The 25,698-nt window shown below is 38.4% G+C and overlaps 1 protein-coding gene across 1 annotated transcript in view; it reads right to left on the reverse strand.

Annotated features, from left to right (window-relative positions):
• The window catches only part of ksr2 (kinase suppressor of ras 2), a 104,590-nt gene that overhangs the window by 63,681 nt on the left and 15,211 nt on the right, over positions 1–25,698 (reverse strand). Inside the window, 2 exon segments of the mRNA XM_046842066.1 lie at positions 10,005–10,527; positions 11,374–11,409. Of these exon segments, the coding sequence (XP_046698022.1) occupies positions 10,005–10,527; positions 11,374–11,409 (559 nt within the window).

Genomic DNA, 25,698 nt, shown 5'->3' on the forward strand with positions numbered 1-25,698 from the left:
ACACACACACACACACACACACACACACACACAAACACATAAACGTGGAGAAACATTAGTAATCCCACAAACCACACACACACATTTACACACACCCCTAAATACAGACTCCCAGAGAAATATCAGCCGTTACTTTTCTACATGTCTTAAACATGTCTATACCACCTTATACACACACACAGCCACCTCCTATTTTTTTTATTAAACCGCAACACACCAAATCTACTTTTTTTTACCTTTTATACTTTTAAAGTTTTAAACATTCATAGATTTATTTCACTGCACGGCATCGACAACAAAACAGCCAGAATATGAGGGTAAACCATGGTGTGAAAATTCTAACTTGAAGACCTGCATGTGAAATGATCAGTTTTCTTTGAAGGCTGAGAGAAAAAAAGGCTCGTCTCGTGGGAAAACGAGGCCCGTCTGAGAGCTGCGAAATACCACCAAATAAAAACAAACAGAATCTCAGGAAACTGTTTAGTCTGGCAAACCAAGAAAGAGAGGGCATACTATAAACACACACACACACACACACACACACACACACACACACACACACACACACACACACACACAGCTATCTGACACTTACTACTCTGTAATCAGTCTTTAATACCTTTATTATGTATTTGTGCTGTAATAATGAATAGTCTTTGGTTGGCAATGTCACTTTAAATTCCAGTTCTACTTACATGGCTTAGTGCTGGTATATGTGGGTCACTCAGCAGGGCAAGATAGTGTAGAACATCTAATCAGAAGGTCATGAGTTCAAATCCCACCACTACTGCTGAGCCCTTGAGCAAAACCCTTAACTGCCAACTGTCCAGTTTTATGAATAAGATACCTGAAAGTCTGTATCTGTATAAGGGACGACATTACCAATGTAAATGTTGTATTTCATTCCGTTTTATTGTTGTGATCTGTACAAGGAAGCCCAGAAGATCCAGACTGTCACAGATTAAAACAGCTTTTGCTGACATCCAAGGTCAAGTTCCAAGGCTCTAAAAAACATCCAAATGCCATACAAATGGTGTTTTTACAGCACCAGCTTCAGACCTCTATAGCAGGGCAGTTAAGATCTTCCACTCCAACCCATGAAAAGCATATCTTCATTAAGCTGGCTTTGAGCACAGGGGCATCCAAAGACATCCTGTACAATATATGGCTGGAGATGTCAAGTGTCCCGATACTTTTGTTCATATAGTGTACATTATATGTCTATACTTTTTCGTAAAAAGTGTATGTTAATATATAAAAAAAATCAGTAATTAAATAAAAGTAGCAAAGTGTTTGTGTTTTTTAGTGTTTAAAAAAAACCACACAGATTATAATAATTTTCATTTCGATATTTATAAAGTTTTTGAACAGCCTTGCTTAATTTGAATAAAAATCCAAAGTTTAGTTTTCTCCCATGCATCATCTCATCTCCATCTCCATCTTTTAACCAAAAAACCCACAAATATGCGGTGAAGCTGCCCGAAAAAATTCGAAACGTCTTTAATCGGCTGCACCTCTAAAATAACACTCAACCATTCTACCAAACTATTATTCTTCCGAGTAATAAAAGTACACAAGGCATAATCTCATATATCGCCGAACTCTCATATCTGCTGGTTCACACAACTCTGCGTTCGCTCTTATTACCGAGCTAAACCTCCAGCGCAAACTCATTAAAAGTCGAATGGAAACCAAGGCCGTGATCGAACACCTCCTCAAAAGTAATCTGGCACTCAGTCACAACACAGCACCAATTATCTCCTCGTTTCCTGCGAGGCGACGCAGATCCGAAACCCAGACTCGTAGGGACTGATCGCACAATCCTGAGAAGCAAATACAGAGGGGGAAAAAGAAAAGTTTTACTAATGAAGTAAAATCACAGAGTTCCTGCACGTCTCGTGTCTGAAAATTGATGGAAGGTTTATCGTTGAAAATTTCATGGAAGAGGAAAATATTAATAACTTCAAATTTCACTAGAATACACAGTATAGCCTGCTATTGTACAGCTGGTGAATTAAAACCAGGATATATTTTAAAGAGACTGACATTTTAATATATATTTTTCCATGAATATGTATTAAAATATTCCAGAGTCTATTCTCTTTCAAGCTTTTCTTTCTGTTGCGCTGCTTTCATTAGTGTATGTTTATGTTTGAGTTTATCCAATCATATATCAGCCATCACATGTTGCCGGGGTCAAAGAAATCTGCGTTGGGGTCTTTAAAATCACCTGTAGTTTTAAATACACAAGAATTAAATAGTTGTTTTAAACAGTCAGATTATGAGTTGGCAACCACAGGGCCATCTAGAGGCATAAAATATTGTAAGGACATTGTGAGGAAAGGTTTCTTTTTCATGAACCGTTGATACTTTTGCATTTTCTTTTCCATAGTATTTGCACAAAAACACACAGTTTGCCTTTATTTCAAATCCCAGGAGAACCGTAATCCCCAGGTTTCCATAGTCAGAAAACTCAAAAAGTACTTTAAAAATATACAAATATTTTTGATAATTTTATAATTTTGTCATTTAAGATAATATTGATGCTTCTTCTCGAAGCAATAGGAGATGGGAATGAATCATTTATTATGCAAGATTTTGACTAATACATCGTATTAATTATTACCTGGTATACCTGGAAAATATTTTAAACAGCTATTTTTACATTATGGGTACAACCCAGTGGTGGGCGGTCAGGGCCAGCAAAGCCTTCTCTGCTGGCCTAAACACTATCAGAAGCACTGACCTACATTTACAACCTAAATTCTAAAATTTGTTAATACTGCTGGCCTTTTTACCATAGTCTCCTTAAGAAATAGCTCTGTGTCATTAACCAATCAGATTTCACAGGGGCAGCTAGCTGGCCCAGAATAGCTTCATCATTTTTCCGTCCTCTGATTGGTTGGTTAGAGAGAAACTGTTACAGCCAAGTTCGACTGGCAAAACACGTGTGTAGCATGCTGTTAATACATCAGAGTTAGGCTTCTTTATGCCTATGGAGGAAGAGAAATTGATTTGGTCTCAGACATATTTAAAAATACATTTTCAAGAAAAGATAGACAACATGAGAAGGTTGGCCAACCCCAAAGCTAGCTAGCGGGTCTCAGCCCGGGAAAGGGTTTGTTCACCACTTCCAGACCAGTGAATACGAGCGGTACCACTGGATTATAGCCTCTGAGGAGCGGTGCACATTATGACTATGCATCTCTGTTGAGTAGGTCGTATTTAATTTACATTTGTATAATGTTTTTGTCATATTATTAGACAATTATTGATTCTGAACTGCTCCAGATGATGTTGGTGGCAAAGTTGCAGTTGTAGTGTGGAGTCTTAACTGGGTTTCTTGGTATTCAACCTCCATATGTGAAATTCCTCTCTCTCTGTAATGCCATGCATTGTTATATTGCGTTTTTGTATAGAATTGATTGTTTTGATAATTGCGATGTGATGGTGGTATTAAGAGGTGGATTAATTTGGGTAAGTCGCCACTGAAGGCCCAGGTACCAAATGCACGGCCCGCCACTGAAACAACCAAATACACGAAATGAAAGTTAATGAACACCAGACCACCTGGTGTTTTATGAACATCTCATTTAACATTTAGTACCCATTTGCTGGTATATAAAACCTACACTCTTCTGGAAAGATGTTTCACCAGATTTTGGAGTGTGAAATTTGGGTTCCTTCAGACACAAGGGCATTAGTAAAGGCAGGTACTGAGAAACTGGTCCCGCCATCTCTCAGGGTAAGAGGTAGTTATACATAAAGATTATTTTCTGTTCTAGCACCAAGATAGTGAAATGAATTTCGCCTAGATGTCTGAACAGTTGAGTCACTGCCTGTCATGTAAGAAAAAAGTGTGCTATAATTCCTCCTAACAAAGTTTTTTGCTGATGCTATCCTAAGTTTGTAACCTAGTGAACCAGTGTTGATTTATTCATTGATTCTTTGAGTCTTCAAAGCACTTATGTACATTGCTCTGGATAAGAGCGTCTGCTAAATGGCATAAATATTAATCTGCCTAATGCCATAAATGTAAATTTGCTAAATGCCATAAATGTATGATGTACCTAGGTGAGGTGAGGGGACCAGGGGTTCAGTCAGCGTTCCATTTTTGTTATTTCAAAGATGTTGAGGTTGAGGTCAGAGCTCTATAATAAATAAATTATAAATATAAAAAATATAATATATAATATAATAATAATAAATAAATATAATATAATAAATTTATGAAATAGTATCTGGTACACTCATCATCATCTAGGCCTGAAAACAACTACGCTTGGTTTATATTTCCTGCCACAACTCTATCGTAGGTGCATTATCGTCAAAACTTAAAATGGTAAATGTGTATTTTCATTTAATATCAGCTCCGTCACTATCATGGGCACTGCCTTCCTCCTGCTCGATACACAGTTAAAGTGTGTGTATTCAAAAACACATGCCTTCATTTTATTTCTGGAGTTTTCTATAAATAAAAAGCTCAATAAATGTCTAAAAGGTGGTAAGAGAGAATAACAGAAAGAGCAAAAGAGAGAGATAGAAACAGATTGAGTTAAAGCATCAACCTAATCAACTCCAAAACCGAATGAAAAAAAACGAAGCAATTATTTTTCCTCTGACTAAATTTCTCAAATTCAAGTGATTCACTCAAAGATAATAAAAAAACCAGAATGAAGTCTATATTTGGTGATTCAGAGCTCTTCTCCTACATATTCCCCCGTTCCTTTTCTTTCCTCCTCCTCTTCCTCCTCCCTTCCTCCTCCTCCTTCTCAGGGTTTCTCCATCTCCCTGATTTATTAGCAAACATCAGATTCAATAAAAATGTGCTGAACATTTGCTACAAAAGTGGTGAGACAGAGAAAGTCCCACACACACTCTCTCTATCTCTTTATTACATACACACACACACACTCATGCACTTTCGTTCATGCTTTAGCAATCTCTCACGAAGTTGTGTTTAAGATGCAGTGAGTGTGTGTGTGTGTGTGTGTGTGTGTGTGTGTGTGTGTGTGTGTGTGTGTGTAGAGAGAGAGAGAGAGAGAGAGAGAGCACAATAGAAACTAAAGAGAGAGACAAACTGGACATGGTGTTCCCTGTTCCCTATGTCTCTTAAATGAAAGAAAGAAAGAAAGAAAGAAAGAAAGAAAGAAAGAAAGAAAGAAAGAAAGAAAGAAAGGTGCAATCCTTTTTACTGGGAGTTACAGAATGATAAGAAGAACAACAAAGAGAGAACTGGTGAGCATTCTGAGTGTGTAAAAGATTTGTCTAACTTAAAGTTGATTAAGTATGGATTAGTATAAACTGTCTACACCCACACACACACACACACACACACACACACACAGACCCCCGGTTGAGTTGCTGATTCAGTCATGATTAAAATGTAGAAAAAAAGAACTCTATTCTCTCCTACTGTTCCACTTCCGACAATTTCCATTCAAACCTGTCACAGATGACGGCGTGGCTGTCAAGCATTTTACTCAAAACCTTCTCAATAAATCAGAAATCACTCACACTCACACACACACACACACACACACACACACACACAGGCATCAGTGTGCACATTGGGAAACAAAGCAACCCAAAGCTGTCTCACATCCTTGAAGCTGATGGAGGTGAAGCCACACTGAAGTGTGAAGCAAGTTACACACACACACACACACACACACACACACACACACACACACACACACACACTGATTATGAAATGAATGGAATTTTTCCTGAAGCAACAGATGATGCACTGCTCTGTATTTCACCATTACTGATAAACAACCGCAGCTGTTTGTGCTTTTTTCTTTCATATGCCTGAATTATGCCATGATATATATTACACATCAGCCCTTTATAATCATACCAGTCAGAATTAATGCCCAAGAACTACATTAGCAATAAGACTGTAAGCTGGAGCCATCTAGAAGGTGGCCAATAGCATCACCATTTTCATGTCTTTTGACTGGATAGTCTGAGATCGCACTAGTCGGAGCTCACAAACTGCATCTGTAGCAAACTGCACAAGCTCAAATATGTTTGTGTGGATTTAATAGCTGTTTTTTTTTATTCCAACACACCTGACAGACGAGAAGAAACTAATGGTAATAGATACACTTACAAGGACATTTACAAGATGGACATTTCAAGAAAAGTTGGACATCTTGAGGAAAGGTCAGCCAAAACGGTTCCAAACAGTTGTTAAGCGTTTTATTTACCATTTATATTTTTGCCTTTTTTTCATGTAGAATTTGACACAATTTGCCTTTATTTCAAATTCGGAAATCAGAAAAAATGTCAAATCAGGACATCAGGAAAACTGTAAAAACCCGGGGTCATTGTATGAAGTTGATATCGATGCTTCTTCTAGAAATGATGTGCAGCTGTGGCTGCTGTGATTTTTTTGCTTAAGTTATGCCATTCATTCTTACTGGATACTTATATGTGATGTCACAAAGAGCTCTGTTACACTGCATTTCTCTATAATAATATTGGTTTCTATAAATGTGGTTTTATAATGATGGTATTAAGAGGTGAATTAAATCAGGTAAGACAACATTGGAGGCCTAGGGGTATAATGAACAACCCTCAACCACCTCTAACCCACTCTAACCCCCCCACATGTGGTAAAAAGAATATTTGTAAACAAAAAAATTGGTCCATGATGTACAAAAGGAGACTCCTAGAATAATGATCTTCACCTGTAGTTTGTTACAGCCAGTCTACATCACTGGCATGTGAGGATGCATGAATTGCAAACTTTAAACACACTTTTCAGTGATTGAGTTCTCGTTCTCTATTTTCTTATAGAAAAACATGAAAACCTGATTTTATGGATCTTTTTTTTATATTTGTCAAAACTGTATACTTTCCCTGATAACTAGTGATATATAAAAAACATTCTTGGCACTGGGTTGGGAATTTAAAGCTCTGCTTCATCCTACATTTCCTCCAGGATCCATTCTAATCCAGGATATAAGCTTCATCTGACGTCTTCTGCTTGAAGCTTAGTGCAACATATGAATCAGCGCTTGTTTACCAGAAGCCTATAGGTCAACCAGAAACATCTCGAAAACGAGCACTGCGAGTCCCCAATCGAGTCACGCAGGAGCTCGATCCTGATTGGATTTGTTCATCTGCAGTGATTAGAGGGGGTCTGTGAGAGGCTCTGGGCTGGATCACAGAGAGATGAGACCGGTAATCAATGTTCTAATGCCATTTGATCCGCTTCCCAGGCCTTAATGCTTATAAACACACATTGTATAGTATAAAGGAATGGTTCAGAATGTATACTGTATACACACAACTTTTGTGTTCAGTACATGGGCGTAAATCCCGGGGGGAACGGGGGGGGGACATGTCCCAAAAAAAAATTATTAAAAAAAAAATCGCACTCTCCATTATATGTATTCTCTATTATATGAAAAACATATGTATGTATAACTAAAATAATTGTGTAAGTAGGAAAAAAAATGCAAAAACTGCATTTAGAAACAGTTAAGTTCCCCCCTCCCCTTCCTAAATAGTTAATGTTCAACTCCATTAACTAGGGTATTTTATTCACTTTAAATAAAGCAATTATCTTTAATGTAGTTACTCATTCATAAATTAGTTGCAGCAAAAATGCTGATTTCGGATGTAATTTTCCATGAATCTGCTCTATTAGAGATTAAAATATGACTTATCTAGTAAAGGTTAGCTTGTTTACAATAGCTTGTAGCATAGTGCACTGACACTAACACGCCAAAGCCGTTTCCCATGCAGTGTTTTATTTTGGACGACTTGGCCTAATGTTAATTTAACATTAACACACAATTAGCATATTGTTTATCTGTGCATTTACTAAATGAGCACTGTGCTACATCCGAACTGACCCCACTGTATTTATTTGTATAATCAATTTCTATTCTGTTCTTAAGTGTCTTAATTAATTTGTATATAAAATGTTAAACATTTTTTTAATTCCTTGTTTTTATTGTTGTGATTATTTTTTATGATAGTTTTACTTTATTTACGTAAAGCACTTTGAATTACTATTGTAATTGACGCAGTCTCCGTGCTACAATAATAATGATAGAAACAAAGTTTGTCACTGTGGGGACACTGTGTCTTTTTACTGTAAGTACAATTTGACTGTAATATTTGTGTCCCTCTTCAAAAATTGCTCATGAGAAATTTTATATTTATTGTCCCCCCCCACTGTTAAATGAAATTTACGCCCATGGTTCAGTAGTTATATAATAAAGAGAAAAAAGAGAAACAGGATTTCTCAAACAGTAGCGTAAGTGTTTGCCTCATGTCCTCAGTAGTATTTGTCTCATGTCCTCAGTAGTTTTGCCTAATGTCCTCAGTAGTGTAGTACACTACTGAGGACATGAGACAAATACTACTAAGCACCTGAGGCAAATATGATAGTACTGAGGACATGAGGCAAACTCATGTCCTCAGTACTATCATATTTGGATGGAGCAGTTTCCCTCTGACCAACCAATCAGAGGATGAAAAAATGCTGACGCTATTCTGTGAGGCAAATTTGAAATCTGATTGGTTAAAGAAACAGATCTGTTGCTAATAGAGACTACAATAAAAGGGCCAGCAGTACTGACTTTAAAGGCTCTGGGTAGATTAGATTGACATGGCAGCACATAGAGGCTGAAATCTGATTGGAAAAAAAAAATCTAACATTCAAATTCTCGTACTGGAAGCAGTGCAGCTGAGAGAAACACTACGAAATAAAGAGAATAAACTGTTGGGAATAAATTCATAAAATTTCATGGAACAAATATTTGAATTTAGGTTGTAAATGTAGGTCAGTGCTTCTGATAGTGTTTAGGCCAGTAGAGAAGGCTTTGCTGGCCCTGACCACCCACCACTGGGACTTACAGCCGGGCTCTTTTTAAAGCTCTTTAATAATTGCCTCATCACTAATAAAGGTAGGGACAACATGGACAACATGAAGAACTGCAAGAGAACTGATTGGAAAAAACAGTATACCGTCACTCCACCAACACACCATGCCGGCGAGTCAAAGTCTCACACAGCCTCGCTGGAGACACCATGTTGCACACACACACACACACACACACACACACACATACAATTTTTCCTAGATGTTTTAAGGAAAATAATTTAAAAATGTCAACAAGCTGACCACTTTCGCGCTCTACACCCTTCCCCCTCATATGCGAGAGAGAGAGAGAGAGAGAGAGAGAGAGAGAGAGAGAGAGAGATAGAAAAGAGAAACAGAAAAGTTTAAGAGATCAGAGAGCAAAATGAAAAGAAAAAAGCAGAAAGATCAGACAAATGAAGAGAGGGACAGAACTGATAGAGAGAGAGAGAGAGACAAGAAGATGTGGTAAGATTAGAGAAAGACTGGCAAAGATTGACAGAGAGAGAAAGACAGAGAGAGAGCAGAAAGAAGCAGAAAAAGAGAGTTACAGTGAGCAAAAACAAAAACAGAGAAAAAGAAAGAGCAGAGGGACCAGACAGAGAAAGAGAGAAAATTGTAAGTGCTGAGAGAGAAGGGAGAAGCAGAGAGAGAAAAACTGATGAAGAGAGAAACAGAACAGACAGAGATTAGAAAGACAGAGAGAGAGACAGGGTGAGATCAGAGAAAGACTGGCAAAAGTGTGTGTGAGAGAGAGAGAGAGAGAGAGAGAGAGAGAGAGAGAGAGAGAGAGAGAAAAAGAAAGAGAAAAAGATTGAGAACAGAGGGTGAAAAACAGAAAATGAAAGAACATCAGGCAGATAAACACAGACAGAGGGAGACACTGTAAGATCAGAAAATGACTGGCAAAGGGTGACAGAGTGAGAGAGGGGGAGCGAAAAGTCGCAGACAGAGAAAGGGAAAATTATCAGAGCGCAGAAAGAGAGAGACAGTGAGATCAAAGAAAGACAGACAGGGTCAAAGAGAGACAGGGACAAATAAAGCAGTCTCCTTCTCCCAGTTCTTACCACTCTTACCTTTAGCTGTATATAGAAGATTAAGTAATGGCTGTGGTACTCACCGCGGTGTGTGTGCATCATCGATGCGGTTCCCCAGCTGAAACTCGTGAGATTTGCTGCGGTGCAGAGCGCTGAACCCAGGCAGCAGGTGGATGAGTTTGCGGTTGGCAGGTGGTGGCGTGCCCGGGGCCTTCACCTTGTTGCGACGGCGCAGTGGTGGCGTCCCAGGCGGTGTCATGGTATTAACCACCAGTGGAGTGCGTGGGGGAGTGTGAGGAAAGTGCCTCTGCCTGGGAGATGGGGGTAGAGAGCGGTGCCCTACGTCCAGCATGCCAAGAGGGGTCAGACCCTGGTAGACGTCCACACACAGCCGCTCGGGCTGAGGGTAGAAGGCTGGAGGAGCCAAGGCCTGAGGGCTATGACACAGAGCATGGGTGTAGCGTGACTGAGGCTTTGGGCTCTGTGACAACTGCAGTCGCACCCACTGCCCGGGGTCTGGGGTACCGGCTGGGGTGTTCTCTTTACCCGACTCGGACATTGGCCACTGGATGGACCAGTCCTGATTAGGCTGAGCGCTGCCAAATCCTACACAAATTACATCACAGACAGAGTGGTGTGAAGACTTTTACAAAAAACTGACAAATAAAATTTAATTTTACAGAATACACTTAAAGAGAAACAAACAGACAAGCAGTAAATAGAGAAGAGAAGAGAAGAGAAGAGAAGAGAGGAAGAGAGAAGAGAAGAGAAGAGAAGAGAAGAGAAGAGAAGAGAAGAGAAGAGAAGAGAAGACATAAAAGAGAAGAAAATAAAAGAAGAGAAGAGAAGAAAATAAAAGAAGAGAAGAGAAGAGAAGAGAAGAGAAGAGAAGAGAAGAGAAGAGAAGAGGAGAGAAGAGAAGAGAAGAGAAGAGAAGAGAAGAGAAGAGAAGAGAGGAGAAGAGAAGAGAAGAGAAGAGGAGAGAAGAGAAGAGAAGAGAAGAGAAGAGAAGAGAAGAGAAGAGAAGAAGAGAAGAGAAGAGAAGAGAAGAAGAAAAGAGGAGAAGAGAAGAGAAGAGATTAAGGAGAAGAGGAGACATAAAAGAGAAGACATAAAAGAGAAGAGAAGAGAGAAGAGAAGAGAAGAGAAGAGAAGAGAAGAGAAGAGAAGAGAAGAGAAGAGAAGAGAAGTACGGCGGGTCTGATACCATGAGTCACATGGTGGATGGACATTGAGAAGAAGTCAGACAGCATCTATCACGACAGAACAGAGACAGCGTTGAGAAGGAAATGGAAAAAGCAATGTGTGTGGAAAGGCAGTGTACTCCACCGTGTCGGAGAGTGATGGCAATGACGACAGTGTGACAGCAGACTTTTATTATGCAACGAAGACGGTGGAAATGCACGCAGACTTTTTCATGGAAGGAGAAGTCAAAATGTGACAGTGCTTCACCTCCATTACTGTGCAATTTGTCGTCCTCCAGTTGTTCTTTGTGCGGGAAAGAAAAAAACAGAATAACAAATACATATTCATTAGGGTGACACTTGTTGACCTCGGGGAGATGAACGTCTGAGCCTTCAAAATGTGTCAAGCGAGAGTTAGTTAAAAACTGTAATCATAATTTCCGGCTATCACGCAAATCAACCGGATGAGACCTGTTGGCCTTCGAACCCCCATTTAAAGTCTATTAACTCATGGCGTTTAAACAGACAGCTTTTGATGTGTACTTGTATACATCTGAACCTCTGTTTGGTAATATGATAATTCAGGTCTAATATGGGTCTTTATCTCTCTCAACACGCTCTGTACCACTCGGGAACTTTATTTGTGAGATACCTTTTGTTTTCCTCTCTCTCTCTCTCTCTCTCTCTCTCTCTTACTCTCACGCTCTCACGCTCTCAAAGCTATTTGTGCTCCTATTAAAGCCTTAATGAAGTGAAAAACGTCAGCAGGTAGCAGCCGCATTAAAAGCTCGCATGTTGGTGGCCTTTTTTTGTGTTTAAAAAAAAATTTTATTTCTTTGCCAAAAAAACTGAGCATTGACGCTTCTTCAGAGACACATCAGAATATAATACGATAAACAATGTTGTATTAATAAATCTTTTTCTACAAGTTGTTTTAGTAATGATGTTTCAGGACCACTTGCATTGCAGACAAAACGTTTGGATTTCAAACAAACTACGAGCAGACTTTTTGGAACCTGATTAAACAAAGAGTAGACGTTTTATTGTTTTTAGTTTACCATACCGTGCAGGTGCAGACAGCAGACGGCAGACGTCCAGACGTCCAGACGGCATTTACGCTATTTGGACAAAAAATATTGGGATTTTTTTTTTTTAGGCAAATGTGGTTCTTCCCCAAATAGTTACCACAAATTTGGAGGCACACAATTCTGTTGTACACAATTTTCTTCTCTGTTCCAACTTGACGATGCCCCTGTGCACAAAGCCAGCTCCATGAAGATATGCTTTAAATGGGTTAGAGTGAACGATCTCCTGCTATAGAGCTCCAAACCTGGTTCATGATAACCTAGTGGATTATCATGATGTTCCACTAGATGTTGTGCATGTGAAGATTTGTCTTCATCCAGTTACAAGGGCTTTAGTAAAGTCAGGTTCTGATGAACACAAATCTCTGCAGGCACAACATCTAGTGAACATCTTCCCAAAAGAGTGGAGGTTATTATAACATCAAACGGGGACTAAAATTCAAAACAGGTGTTCACACATATAATTTAAGGCTCAAGAGCCCACAAACATTTGTCCATACAGTGTATTTTTTTATAGTGCCAGAGTAAAGCTAGTTTAAATGTATATTTTCTATAACAGCTTTAAACACTTGTTAATGCAGCTTGCAATTGTGAAGAACTATTGATTATTAAAAAATAATAATAATGATTAAATAAGCAGTAGCCACTTAATAATATTTTTATCAGATTTACTTTCTATGTTCTGGGTGTGTTCTTCATCCAAAAAAGATGCTACATGGAGCACAAATTGGATCATTTTTAATATAATGTACAGAATTTTTGTTAATGATGGTAGAGATCAATCAATTAAAAAAAAATATAAACTATATACAAACAAACATACTATATTAAATTACTATATTATTCACATAAATTTAAATCTAAATAAATCAGAAATGCGTGCGCACCACTGTTAAGTAGTTTAATCTCCCATACATTTTTGTACCTAATTTTAGGTTTTAATTTTTATGACGTTTTTTCTGTTTCGGTTTTTTTTTTGTGTGTGATGTGTGGTTTTGATGTGTGGAATTTTGCCAAAACATGGCAACCAGGCAGCAAACTTGTCTTTCAAGCTTCACATTCAAGTGTGAAAAACCCACTTTTTTGTTTCGTCCTGTGGGATCTTAGTCCCGAGGCACAAAACTGAGTCTCAAAGTGAAGCTATTTGGTAGATAAAACCAAGAATAGTGCACTTCCTATTTACATTTTTTATATTTAAAATGTATTACATTAGAATAATGTATTCATGATTGGTTACATGCCTAATATACATGCAGCTTTAATATAGACAACGAGTGTGTGTGTGTGTGTGTGTGTGTGTGTGTGTGTGTGTGTGTGTGTGTGTGTGTGTGTGTGTGTGTGTGTGTGTGTGTGTGTGTGTGTGTGTACACACTGTTCTAGATAGATCACAGAGGTATCTTATAACACAAATGTCAAGTACAATTTAGTTCAGAATCGTGTAGTATGTTAGCGTTCTGTGACCGTTGAGACATGGCTTTCTGCCGAGAAAGAAGATTTGATCTCGTATTGTATTGTATTGTATGATTCGATTTTATTTTCCCTCTCACGAACACTATCTAAAAAAAGCGAAAATTAAATCTCAGTGCGTGCAAGAGGCAGAAAAGAGAAGAGCAGACCTTTATAAAGCTGGACGTTTACACAAAAATATATTGGACATAAGTGATTTTTGCTACGGGAATAAAAAATAGTGACGAAGAAAAGGTATGAACAAATCATTTACAATCATGTTTGGTGTCGAGCTTGGAGAAAAACAGACAATTCAAATCTAATTGGAGCGGAAGAAAAAAAAAATTAGGCTAGAAAACGTCAGATTTTAGTCTTCATATTATTCCTTACACAATACACACATTTATAGAATCAACACAAATGTGTGATGCAAATCACAGTACAGTGGAACCTCGGGTTACGAATTTAATTTGTTCCGGTACTTTATTCGTAACCTGAAAAGTTCTTATCCCAATACAAATTTCCCCATAATAATGAACAGAAACTTCGGTAATTCGTTCTGGACAACCAAAAATATTACTTAAATAAAAATAAAGCCAATATTCACTAATATTATTTACTTTTAACATGTTATATTAAAATCATACCACATAAAAACATACAAAAGAGGAAAAGATCTTTAGCGGGTACTTTCCCTTTGAGAAGACTCGCTGCAGGAGACGACGTTCGTAGAAGGGGGAGGAGGGAGAGTTATTGTTTGGAAGGAGAATCTTATTATATCATATTATTTATATATTATTATATATTATATTATAGAATATTAAAGACAGTGTTATTAACACGAACGCTGAGACAATTGTTGCATTAGAGGGAAAATGAGAGCTGTTTCTTTAAGGCTACTATCAGTTGGTATTGAAGTCCAGAGTGAAATTCATTATGGGTATTGTACTTCGGAAAAGACTGTAACCCTGCTAATCTATCTTCATAAAAACAAGTAAAGTGGTTATGCATCGGCTAATGTTGTCCATCTCATCATTCCACGAGCATCAACTAACGAGTTGTTACGCTGCTGCCGGGAAAAGTTCAAGCGGATAAGTGACACGATGCTCTCGCTAGGGACACAGGACGCTAACTGATGTGACGAGCTGCGTGGATAGAGCAAAAACAACCAACTTGCCTGCGATTTTTTGGTGCGTGACGTTCGTATCCCGATATATTGTTCGTAACCAGGGGCAAAAATTTTGATGAACTGCGATTCGTAACCTGAATTATACGTATGCCAGGGCGTTCGTAACCCGAGGTTCCACTGTATTTAGTAGGACTGAGGAATAAACAGGAAATCGATTCGATTTGATTAGATGAGTTGATAGGTTAAATAACTCCTAAAGCGTTTGAGCAGCTGAGAGGATGCTGGAAAGCTCTTCATCCTCTCCTCCCGGTGTCCTCTAAGTAAGTGGCACGCAAACACTCTAAGTGACTCTTAGAGGATTGTGGGAATGTGGGAGTATGGGACATGCCACATTAGCACCCCTACAGGGACAGCGAGGCAAGCTGGAGGGCCCTTGTCACATGTTGACACGGCACCATGCAAGAGTTACAAACAAGTCTTTTAATTATATTGGGAGATACCACCCCGCTGCTTGACATGCCAGGGCAAATCAGAATTCATCAGAAAAATTTTGTTTAGATAAAGTGAAGATAGACGTGCTAACAAGTGCTGCTCAGTGGCACGATGAACTCCATCAACCATACAGAGTTATAAACACACCTGACTTGATTGCAATGAGATGAGTTAGCTTGGAAAGCACAAGCACACACACACACACACACACACACACACACACACACACACACACACATATATATATATATATACAGACCAAAAGTTTGGACACACCTTCTCATTCAAAGAGTTTTCTTTATTTTCATGACTATGAAAATTGTAGAGTCACACTGAAGGCATCAAGGGCTATTTGACCAAGAAGGAGAGTGATGGGGTGCTGCGCCAGATGACCTGGCCTCCACCTGAACCCAATCGAGATGGTTTAGGGGTGAGCTGGACCGCAGAGTGAAGGCAAAAGGGCCAACAAGTGCCAAGCATCTCTCGGGGAACTCCTTCAAGACTGTTGGAAGACCATTTGAGGTGACTACCTCTTGAAGCTCATCAAGAGAATGCCAAGAGTGTGCAAAGCAGTAATCAAAGCAAAAGGTGGCTACTTTGAAGAACCTAGAATATGACATTTTTCAGTTGTTTCACACTTTTTTGTTATGTATATAATTCCATATATAATTCCACATGTGTTAATTCATAGTTTTGATGCCTTCAGTGTATACTGCACTGTCTCAGATCGCAAAACCCTACAGAGGATAGGAAGGACGGCCGATCATTGCAGTCTCTCTCCCCTCTATCACAGACATTTACAGCACACTCGCCAATTGCATTGTAGACATCCCCACACACCCCTCACACACACTCCTTACCCTTCTACCATCAGGAACGAGGTTCCAAAGCATACGGGCCTCACATCCAGACTGTGCAACAGTTTTTCAAGCCCTCAGGTTCCTCAACACACAGGAAACTCACACACACGTGTGAACATACACACACAAACATACACACTCACTCAATTGTGTGTTACTGAACTGCTACAAACCCTAACCCAAACACACACTCAATACTCATTTCAATGTATACACATTCATGCCTTCAGCACCACCTAATTATATATTAACTATACCATAACTGTTTACATGTCGTTTTTGCACACTTTTTGTGTCTCTCTGTCTCACACTGCCTTGTGTTGTCTGTCTGCACCGTTTTTTGTCTGCACAGTTTGCACTCGGTTGCACTCGATGCACTTTATGGGGCGAGGACACTTACTTCAGTCCTTAACTGTGTGTTCTGTTTTGTAACTTTATGTTGTGTGATGTCGCTTTATGTTGTTTTATGTAGCATCAGGGTTCTGGAGGAACGTTGTCTCATGTCACTGTGTACTGCGTCAGCAGTCGAAACTCCAAACATTTTTTGCAGTGAAGCACAACTACAAGGTGGGTGTGTAGTTTTTAGAGACAGGATATCAAGCTGCAACTACTTATGCACAGTATTGGGACACAGAATCTATTTTAATTATGTTCAAATCTGGACCTTTGATAGTTCTGCCCTATAACTGGGAGGTCACGACAAAAAATGTGGCAATCATGGGTGTTTGTAAGTTTATGTATGCAGAAAAGGGGAGATAGGGCTTTCCTGAGTATGCTCCCAACTGTATATATATATGATGGAGCATGAGCAGTTCACAAAGGCCTGCTTGGCTATACACGTCTCAGAAGAAACACGTTTTGGCCATAAGCTTTTTCCCAGCTCATAGAAGACAAACAGTAGAAATTGGTTGGACAAAATTAAGAAGAAAGGAGCTAGGGAAACAGAAAGAAGGGTGCTTTATACTTGTTTAGACATGAACTTTACAGCACAGTGAAATTCTTTCTTCATATATCCAAGCAATGTTAGGAAGCTGGGGCCAGGGCACAGGGTCAGCCATGATACTGCACCCCAGAGCACAGAGGGTTAAGAGAGTGCCACAATAGTGGCAGCTTGGCAATACAGGGACTAAATCCCCCAACCTTCCAGTCAGTAACCCAGAGCCTTAACCACTGAGGTACCACTTCCCACAGAGTGAGATCCTTCCTTCAAGTGAGTGCTGAGACCCTTGCCTGTGGCAGAGGCGTTACTTGGGATCAAGCGAGCTGTGGATTGTGATCGAAAGTATAATTTTGGAGGAAAACTATAAGAAAAATATAAGTATAGGGTGCAGAGTTGCTGGGCTTACTCTTTGTAATTGGGGTACAGGACAGCCTTGAAGGAGTTGCTTCTCTTGAAATGAAAGAATGCATTTCAAGGGGATGCTTCTGCTACAGCAAATGTGCTAAAGCTGTATGAGGTCCATTCCACTGAATAGAGTCCCCAGACTTGGCTTGTCTTGGCTTGGGCTTTCTTTGGGGGGAGCTGATCTCTGTGACCAAGTCCATATGAGTGACCTTCTGAAACTGTTTCCATGGGAAAATGTGAATCAATAGTTCCAGCTATTAGATCATTTAAATGTTCATAAAATATTAAGACGCTCCTTGAATACGTCATTGTTTCCACAGTAACAGCTCATTCAGAAGATCCAGAAGATGGTCTATACCAGAGGATCCCATGCTGTGATGAAAACTCTTGCTTATTTTGTTCTTATACTTTGTAGTTCTCCTACTTTGACCTGATTCACCCTGTCACAGCAACAGAAATAAAACTAGGCAACAGCGTGGCCTCGCCTGACCCTGTCCAACCCCAGCCCCAAATTCCACCTCCACCTCCACACTGTCCCACTTCTCCTTTGTAGAAAAGGTCATGCTGAAAGACCACAAAGGATTTAGTTGAGTTACATGGTGAATGTTTATACCTTTACTCATAAAGACTTTCTTAAATGTTTTAAAGGACAATAATTAATTAATGGATTATGCGTCAATTTGTGCATTAGGTTTATCGCAGAAAAAAAAAGAATGCGCCTCAGGCTTTTTATTCAAAATGCCTCATCAAGCAGACGTTAATACCGGCTCTATTTTCTATAATTAATTTAAAATGAAGCCTTTTAACTCCACACTGGTGGAACACCTACCCATCTTCTGACGCCTGAACCCTCTTTCATCCAACTTTGTTTAAAGCATTGCTACACAAATATGGAAATACCTTCAGCACCCAGCTTCTTTATTAAAGTTACCATAGCTAGCTAGTAAACTATGCCAAAGGTTTATGAACACCCCATTAGAAATTCAAGCCAGGTGCACACTCATAAAATCCTAAAAGATAATAATCCGAGGTTTAAATCTGCAATCTCTAATCTGTAATGACTCATGTTGATGTATAGAGGGAGTGATTGTAGGTGTTTTTTTATTATCAAGGCATGTCAAATGAACTCTACAGATTGAAAAAAAACATTTTAGCATCCAAATTAAGAATAAAACATTATTTCGGCTTCTCCCATTAGGGGTCGCCACAGCGGACCATCCGCATGTTTGATTTGACATGTTTTTACGCTGGATGCCCTTCCTAACGCAACCCTCCCCATTTATCCAGGCTTGGGACCAGCACCAAGGTTTGTGCAACCCTAATGGCTGGGGTTGGTTTCCTGACCAGGGATCGAACCCGGGCCGCAGCGGTGAGAGCACTGCATCCTAACCACTAGACCACCAGGGAACCAGCAATCTAAATTAAGAATGTTAAGGTTAATTTTTACATTCAAATATCGAACTCTAATGGCTAAAATGCTATGTACCTAGCAAACAGAAAATGGCTAACTGATACAACCGATTTTTCTTTTCAAATTTCTGCTTGGACCACACTGAGAAACATGAACTGGCTGATGAAACAGCAAGAACAGCGCAATTGTGCCAGACCTCTTTGCAAGGAGACAGTGGTTAATAACTTCTCTTACCATAGAGTAGCCTATTATCTGTTGCTAATAAAGACAAACTGAGCTCGGCGTAGAAAACACATGTTCTTACACACGTTTCTACAAATTAATCAGGAGAGAGGTAAATTCCTGCCCTATTGCCTGGCAACTGCACTTCACACGTCTGAGAGTGAGCAAAGAACATGTCCTCATGTTAGCACAAGACACAAAGGAAAGCAGATAGTCGCATTAAAAGGAGAAGGAACTTTCAAAAAGACACCAGAGAGACACTATTAAATACAGTTATGAACAGCCTAAGATAACCTTCTCCAAATCCTTCTCCAGTGATTTTAGTGTAACGAGCATGTTTATTAGAACAACAAGACCACTGAAGACGGCTCTACACGCATGAAGTTTCTCCAGCTCATTTGAACCCACAAGACCGGATAATGAGTAACAGGAAATGGATCGATAAGGAAAAACTCAAATATTTGTGACAGACTGCTATTCTTCATTAAAGTTTTAAGTTGGAAAATGTCTGCTCTTTTTTTCTTATAGAAATTCATTTATTATTGTGTGTATGATTTCATAAAGGGGTTCATAAGAGCATTTTACTTGTTTTTTTTCCCTATAAATTAGGTGTAATGTTACATTACGTTTATATAATTTATAATATAACTTTTAATTAGCACTTCTCCACTATTTACAGAAAGTTCGCACTTCTCTACTAATTTAAAAAAATTGGTTTTCTTACTATTTTCTCCACCAAGAGAGTTTTTGACCTATTTTTTTTAAGTATTCTTAGTCTGTCACCTAATAAAATCACTATCACGATGTATTTATTGCTAGAGACTTTAAAGCACTTTTGTGAGTAACTCTCAATAAGGGCTTGTCAAATGCAGTAAATGCCAATGCAGGTGGGCAATATGACAAAAACCTTTTTGTGATATTTTAAGTAAAAAAAAAAGGTATATATATATATATATATATATATATATATATATATATATATATATATATATATATATATATATATATATATATATATATATATATATATATATATATATATATATATATATATATATATATATATATATATATATACATGTCTCCATAAAAATGAAGGAAAAGGGAAAAAAGTCAAAGTGGTAGAATTGATTTAGGATTAAAAGATCAAGGCTCTAAATAAAACTTCAGCCTAACAGTTCATCAGTTTAAAAACGTGGACGAATCATATGTATCTATTATAGTTTGTGGTCTCTTATGAATACAGTTTGGGTATTAAATGTTCTTAAAAAATCTTGTGCCATATATTTTAGATCTATACACACACACACACACACACACACACACACACACACACACACACACACACACACAATTAAAGAATAATCGTTAGCTTTCATGCCTTGGTGCACTCAAGGGAAACTCAACACTGTCATAAGCAGAAGACCCTCTGAGGCATGTGGCCTTGTTTAGCACAGAAAGTAAAAAAAAAATAATAAGACAACATAAGGCTTGGAAGGGCTTGAAGGCAGGTGATGGGTAAAATGAGGTCACTGAGAGAAGCTCGCAGCGTGATTCATCTCCATGACGACAAATCCGTCAGATGAGATTTAAACTTTGACATACGTGTACGTCACAATAAGGGGTGATATAACGCATTTATCTCGGAGATAATAAGCATGCAGTGTTTAACGGATGAGTCGGCTGTTGGAAGATGATGTGAGAGTAAACGACAGTTAATTGCTAGAATTGATTTTCATGTGTGGCTCTGTAATTATTATTTTTTCCCCATCTTATTCAAAACACGGATCTCTCTCGAATATCTACTGTATGTTAAGCAAATAAATCCAGATTTGATTGAATTGATTTACTTTTGGATTGAAAGGGCTGAGAGTTTTTAAAGCTTCTCTAATGGGCTAGCTTAGTGGTTAAGGCTTTGGACTTTGGTTCCAAAGGTCATGAGTTCAAATCCCAGCCACACCAAGCTGCCACTTGTGGGACCCCCATAACTCTTGTATGAATGCTCTGAATGTAAGTCGCTCTGGATAGGCATATCTGCCAAATGTTGCAAATGTAAGGTTTGTAGAAGCAAGGGGTGTGTGGTCAAGCTCTAGTTTGTGGTTTGAGGGCAGAGCCAAGGGGGGTAAGTGGTAAGGGTTAGATGCCAGTGCATGACCATGCCACCTTGCTTCTTCAAACCTTACCTTATGTTAAAAAAGCTTTAGCAAGTCTTAGCCCTTTTCATCCAAAGTAAAAGAAATGCAATTATGATCAAATTTGGGACCGCAACATTTCCCAGCACTTAACCACTACCCCACAAGTTTCAATAATCTAAAGCATGGACCTTCAACCGCGGATCCGCGACCCCTAGGGGCTCCACGGCGGTACTGCAGGGGGTCCGCTAATTAATGTTGGATAACAAATAATTTTTGGTAAAAAAAAAAAAAAAACATAGGTTAAAACATTACATAAATATATATATATTCTATATTATTATACATATTATAGTTATTACAGTAAAGTTCTATTAAATTAAAGCTGAAGTTCATCTAAATGTATAATAGTCCACCTGATAGTAAAAGGAAAATGTATGAAACTGAAAATCTATTAAAAAAAAGTCAACTGTAAACAACTTAATAAATTGTGATTTTAAATGCAAAATATATGTTTATTATGTTGACTAAATCTTTTTTTAAAGTTTGGAAAATATACAGACAAATACGCATGTACAACAATAATCCACTCCTCAGTGACTCCAATTGGTGTTCACACTATAACCATATCGATCCTATAACAGTCTTAGTATTCCTCACCTATTGTAGAAGAAATTACTAATATTTCTGCACATAAATACAAGTCTAGTATGCATGCTGTATATGAGAAGAGCGAAGCCTTTTTATGTCATATAAATATACAGTGAAATTCTTTCTTCACATATCCCTGCTTGTTAGAAAACTGATGTCAGAGCACAAGGTAAAGTCTCTTTAATTAATTTCAATTCGGTTTTATTTGTATCGCAGTTATAACAATGGATTTTGTCTCAAAGCAGCTTTACAGAGATAAAGAGGTTAAAGAGGTAAAGAGATAAAGAGGCTGCATCTCGAGAGCATGCTGACTAACTCCACTGTGTGTGAACGTAAAACACTGCAAAAGGTGGTCAAAACCACCCAATGCATTACTGGCACCCAACTACCTGCCATTGAGCACCTTCACTACAGCAGATGTCTGCACAGAGCTCATAACATCATCAAGGACTCCTCACATCCCTTCCATCAAAAAGGAGGTACAGGAACTTACACACCAGAACCAGCAGGTTCAGGGTCAGCCATTTTTCAATCCACCATCACACTACTAAACTTTCTAATTTACTAATTAATCTACGATTTCTAATCTACCTGTGTCCCTACTCATAGGCAGGGACTGGCAGGGGTTTCCTACCCAACAAACCATCACCCAGGAGACCACAAGAAAGAAGAGGCTGGAAACATCCATGCTGGAGGTGGAAACAGGCCTGTCCAGCGCTAATGTCAAACGAGGAGGAAACACAGGACACGGGACCAGGGGGTGAGTCTGACAATAACAATATTCCCCTGTACAATGTGTGTCGACAGGCATCCCATGAGGGCAACTTTGGGCAGGAGTAGAAAGAGGATGACCGCCTAAAGTATTGCGGGAGCCAGGTTGTGCAGGTGGAAGAAGGAAAAAATCAACCGGACAAGCCATTGCCCCAGTAAACAACGGGCTCCTATATTATTACACGGACCACTGGTGCTCCTAGGCAGTCCTAGGCTATTGTAGCAGACTGTTGATATTAATTACAGTCAGCAATTATACAGTGTCCCTGGAATAGAAATGGTGAAGAGCCCAACACTGGAAGCTTGGCAGTGCGGGGGATGAACCCCCGACCGCCCGATCGAAAAATTCACATTCAGCCTAAACCCAAATCCAGAAATTATCCAACAACTCAGTGTGAAATTCATCCACAAGCATAACTTACAATATTTTAATTTATTTTCTCCTAGTGTTCACTTTGTTTTCTTTATTTCAATTAGTATCAGGTGCTCTTACTATCCCTTCTTTCTCTCTCTTTTTTCTGAAAGGGTTTTATGTGCTTGTTAGTGCACTTTGTGGACTTTCAGAAAGGAGAACAGAGGGCCATGTGATTGCACCCGAAGAACAAGAAAGCCACCACGAGAAAGGCCGATGCCCGATAGGTGTGATCTCAAAATTACACACCTGTGTTGTCCACCTACAGGACACAGCAGGGACCCATTTTGGAGTGTCCTCTATAATTACTACTATCGATTCTCAAGCATTGAGGCTACTCAGCTGCTCTTTATGGGTCTTTATGTGAGACAATCGCTTCGTATTAGCAAGGGCTTAAATCTAAGCCCCCGCCTTTGAACCTGATACATAAAATGAGAATTGCGTAACACTCTGGGATTGATGAGAAGCTAAAAATATCTGCACATATCTTCAAACCACCCTCAGCTCAGGGCTTCCTGTCAGTCTGCCGTGAGTGAAGCAAAATTCAGGCAACAGAGTAATTAAGAGTTACAGCAGAGTGTCAGGAAAATATGAGCACTTATAGTGTTGTCATCGTGTTACTCAGGAATAGGACAGAAAAGTTTCTGTTATCTCTGTTCTCATGATGTGTTACATCATGTGGATACAGACAACTCATCATGGAAAGATCTCTTCTGCCCTCTGCTGGCACTGATATAAACAACAAGCAAATATTTTTAACCTGCTTCGGTTCTTGATGATGGAATTTGAGCAATTACGAAAGAATTGGATTCTTCTATTATTTAATATTTCATCTGTTTTTTTAATTATTTATTAGCTGTAAATAATTATTTACTATTAAAATAATGGTGTTGAATTATTGATAATGATTGGTCATAAATATTGCAATGTTAAATAAATCACTTGATACCTAACACAATTGAACCCCCAACAACCATTTTCATATTTTCACTCATTCTCATAGTGAACTATATAGCATTTGTGTTTATGAGTAATAGTTATATTACTAATTAGTACGCACTATAAAAAAACAATTACTAAAACACTGACTTCTATTCCAGCTATGAAAAACCCACACTAACCTACAGACATTGTAATGTATTGAATTATCCTCAAATACCAATAATTTGTTATTGCTTTTTGCTTTTTGTATTCACAATAATCTGAGTGTTAATTTATGGTAGTGTTTTACCTCATGATGTTGTGCTGCTCTCTACTGGCACATTAACACTGCTGCACTTCCTCCCCCAATACATACAATAAACATGCACATGAAAAAAACTAATTGCAATCTTATTGTATTGACTTAAAATATGATAATAGTTTAAAAATTAGATTCTGAATAAATCTATCCCTTTCTTAAAGATATGCAGAAATAATATACAATATATTGTTTCTTAATATATATCAAATGTTATAATTGTTAACAATGTTGATGTCAAATATACACCTGATACATCTACATTAGAGAATTCCAAAACATATACACACTTCCTAAACCTGCATTACAGCATTTCTGAACAATACCACACCTGTTACATCTACATTACAGCATTCCTAAACAAATATACCCCTGTTACACCTACGTTACAGTATTCCTAAACATATATACGTTACATCTACATTACAGCATTTCGAAACAAATATACACCTGTTACACCTACATTACAGCATTCCTGAACATATATTCACCTGTTACACCTACATTACAGCATTCCTAAACAAATATTCACCTGTTACACCTACATTAAAGCATTCCTAAACAAATATTCACCTGTTACACCTACATTACAGCATTCCTAAACATATATACGTTACATCTACATTACAGCATTCTGAAACAAAGATACAACTGTTACACCTACATTACAGCATTCCCGAAACAAATATACAGCTGTTACACCTACATTTCAGCATTTCTAAATAAACATACACGTTACGTCTACATTACAGCATTCTGAAACGAATATACACCTGTTACACCTACATTACAGCATTCCTGAAACAAATATACACCTGTTACATCTACATTGCAGCATTCCTAAACAAATATACACCTGTTGCACCTACATTACAGCATTTCTAAACAAGGATACACCTGTTACACCTACATTACAAAATTCCTGAAACAAATATACACCTGTTACACCTATATTACAGCATTCTGGAATAAAAAATACACCTGTTACACCTACATTACAGCATTCCTAGACAAATGTAAACCTGTTACACCTACATTACAGCATGCCTAAACAAATGTACACGTTACACCTACATTAAAGCATTCCCAAACAAGGATACACCTGTTACACCCACATTACAGCATTCCTGAAACAAATATACACCCGTTACACCTACATTACAGCATTCCTAAACAAATGTACACCTGTTACCCCCACATTACAGCATTCCGAAACAAATATACACCTGTTACACCTACATTACAGCATTCTAGAATAAAAATACACCTGTTACACCTACATTACAGCATTCCCGAAACAAATATACAGCTGTTACACCTACATTACAGCATTCCTAAACAAGGATACACCTGTTGTAACTACATTACACAATTCCTACATAAATGTACACCTGTTA

The sequence above is a fragment of the Silurus meridionalis genome, chromosome 27 (genome assembly GCF_014805685.1).
Source record: "Silurus meridionalis isolate SWU-2019-XX chromosome 27, ASM1480568v1, whole genome shotgun sequence".
NCBI lineage: Eukaryota > Metazoa > Chordata > Actinopteri > Siluriformes > Siluridae > Silurus > Silurus meridionalis.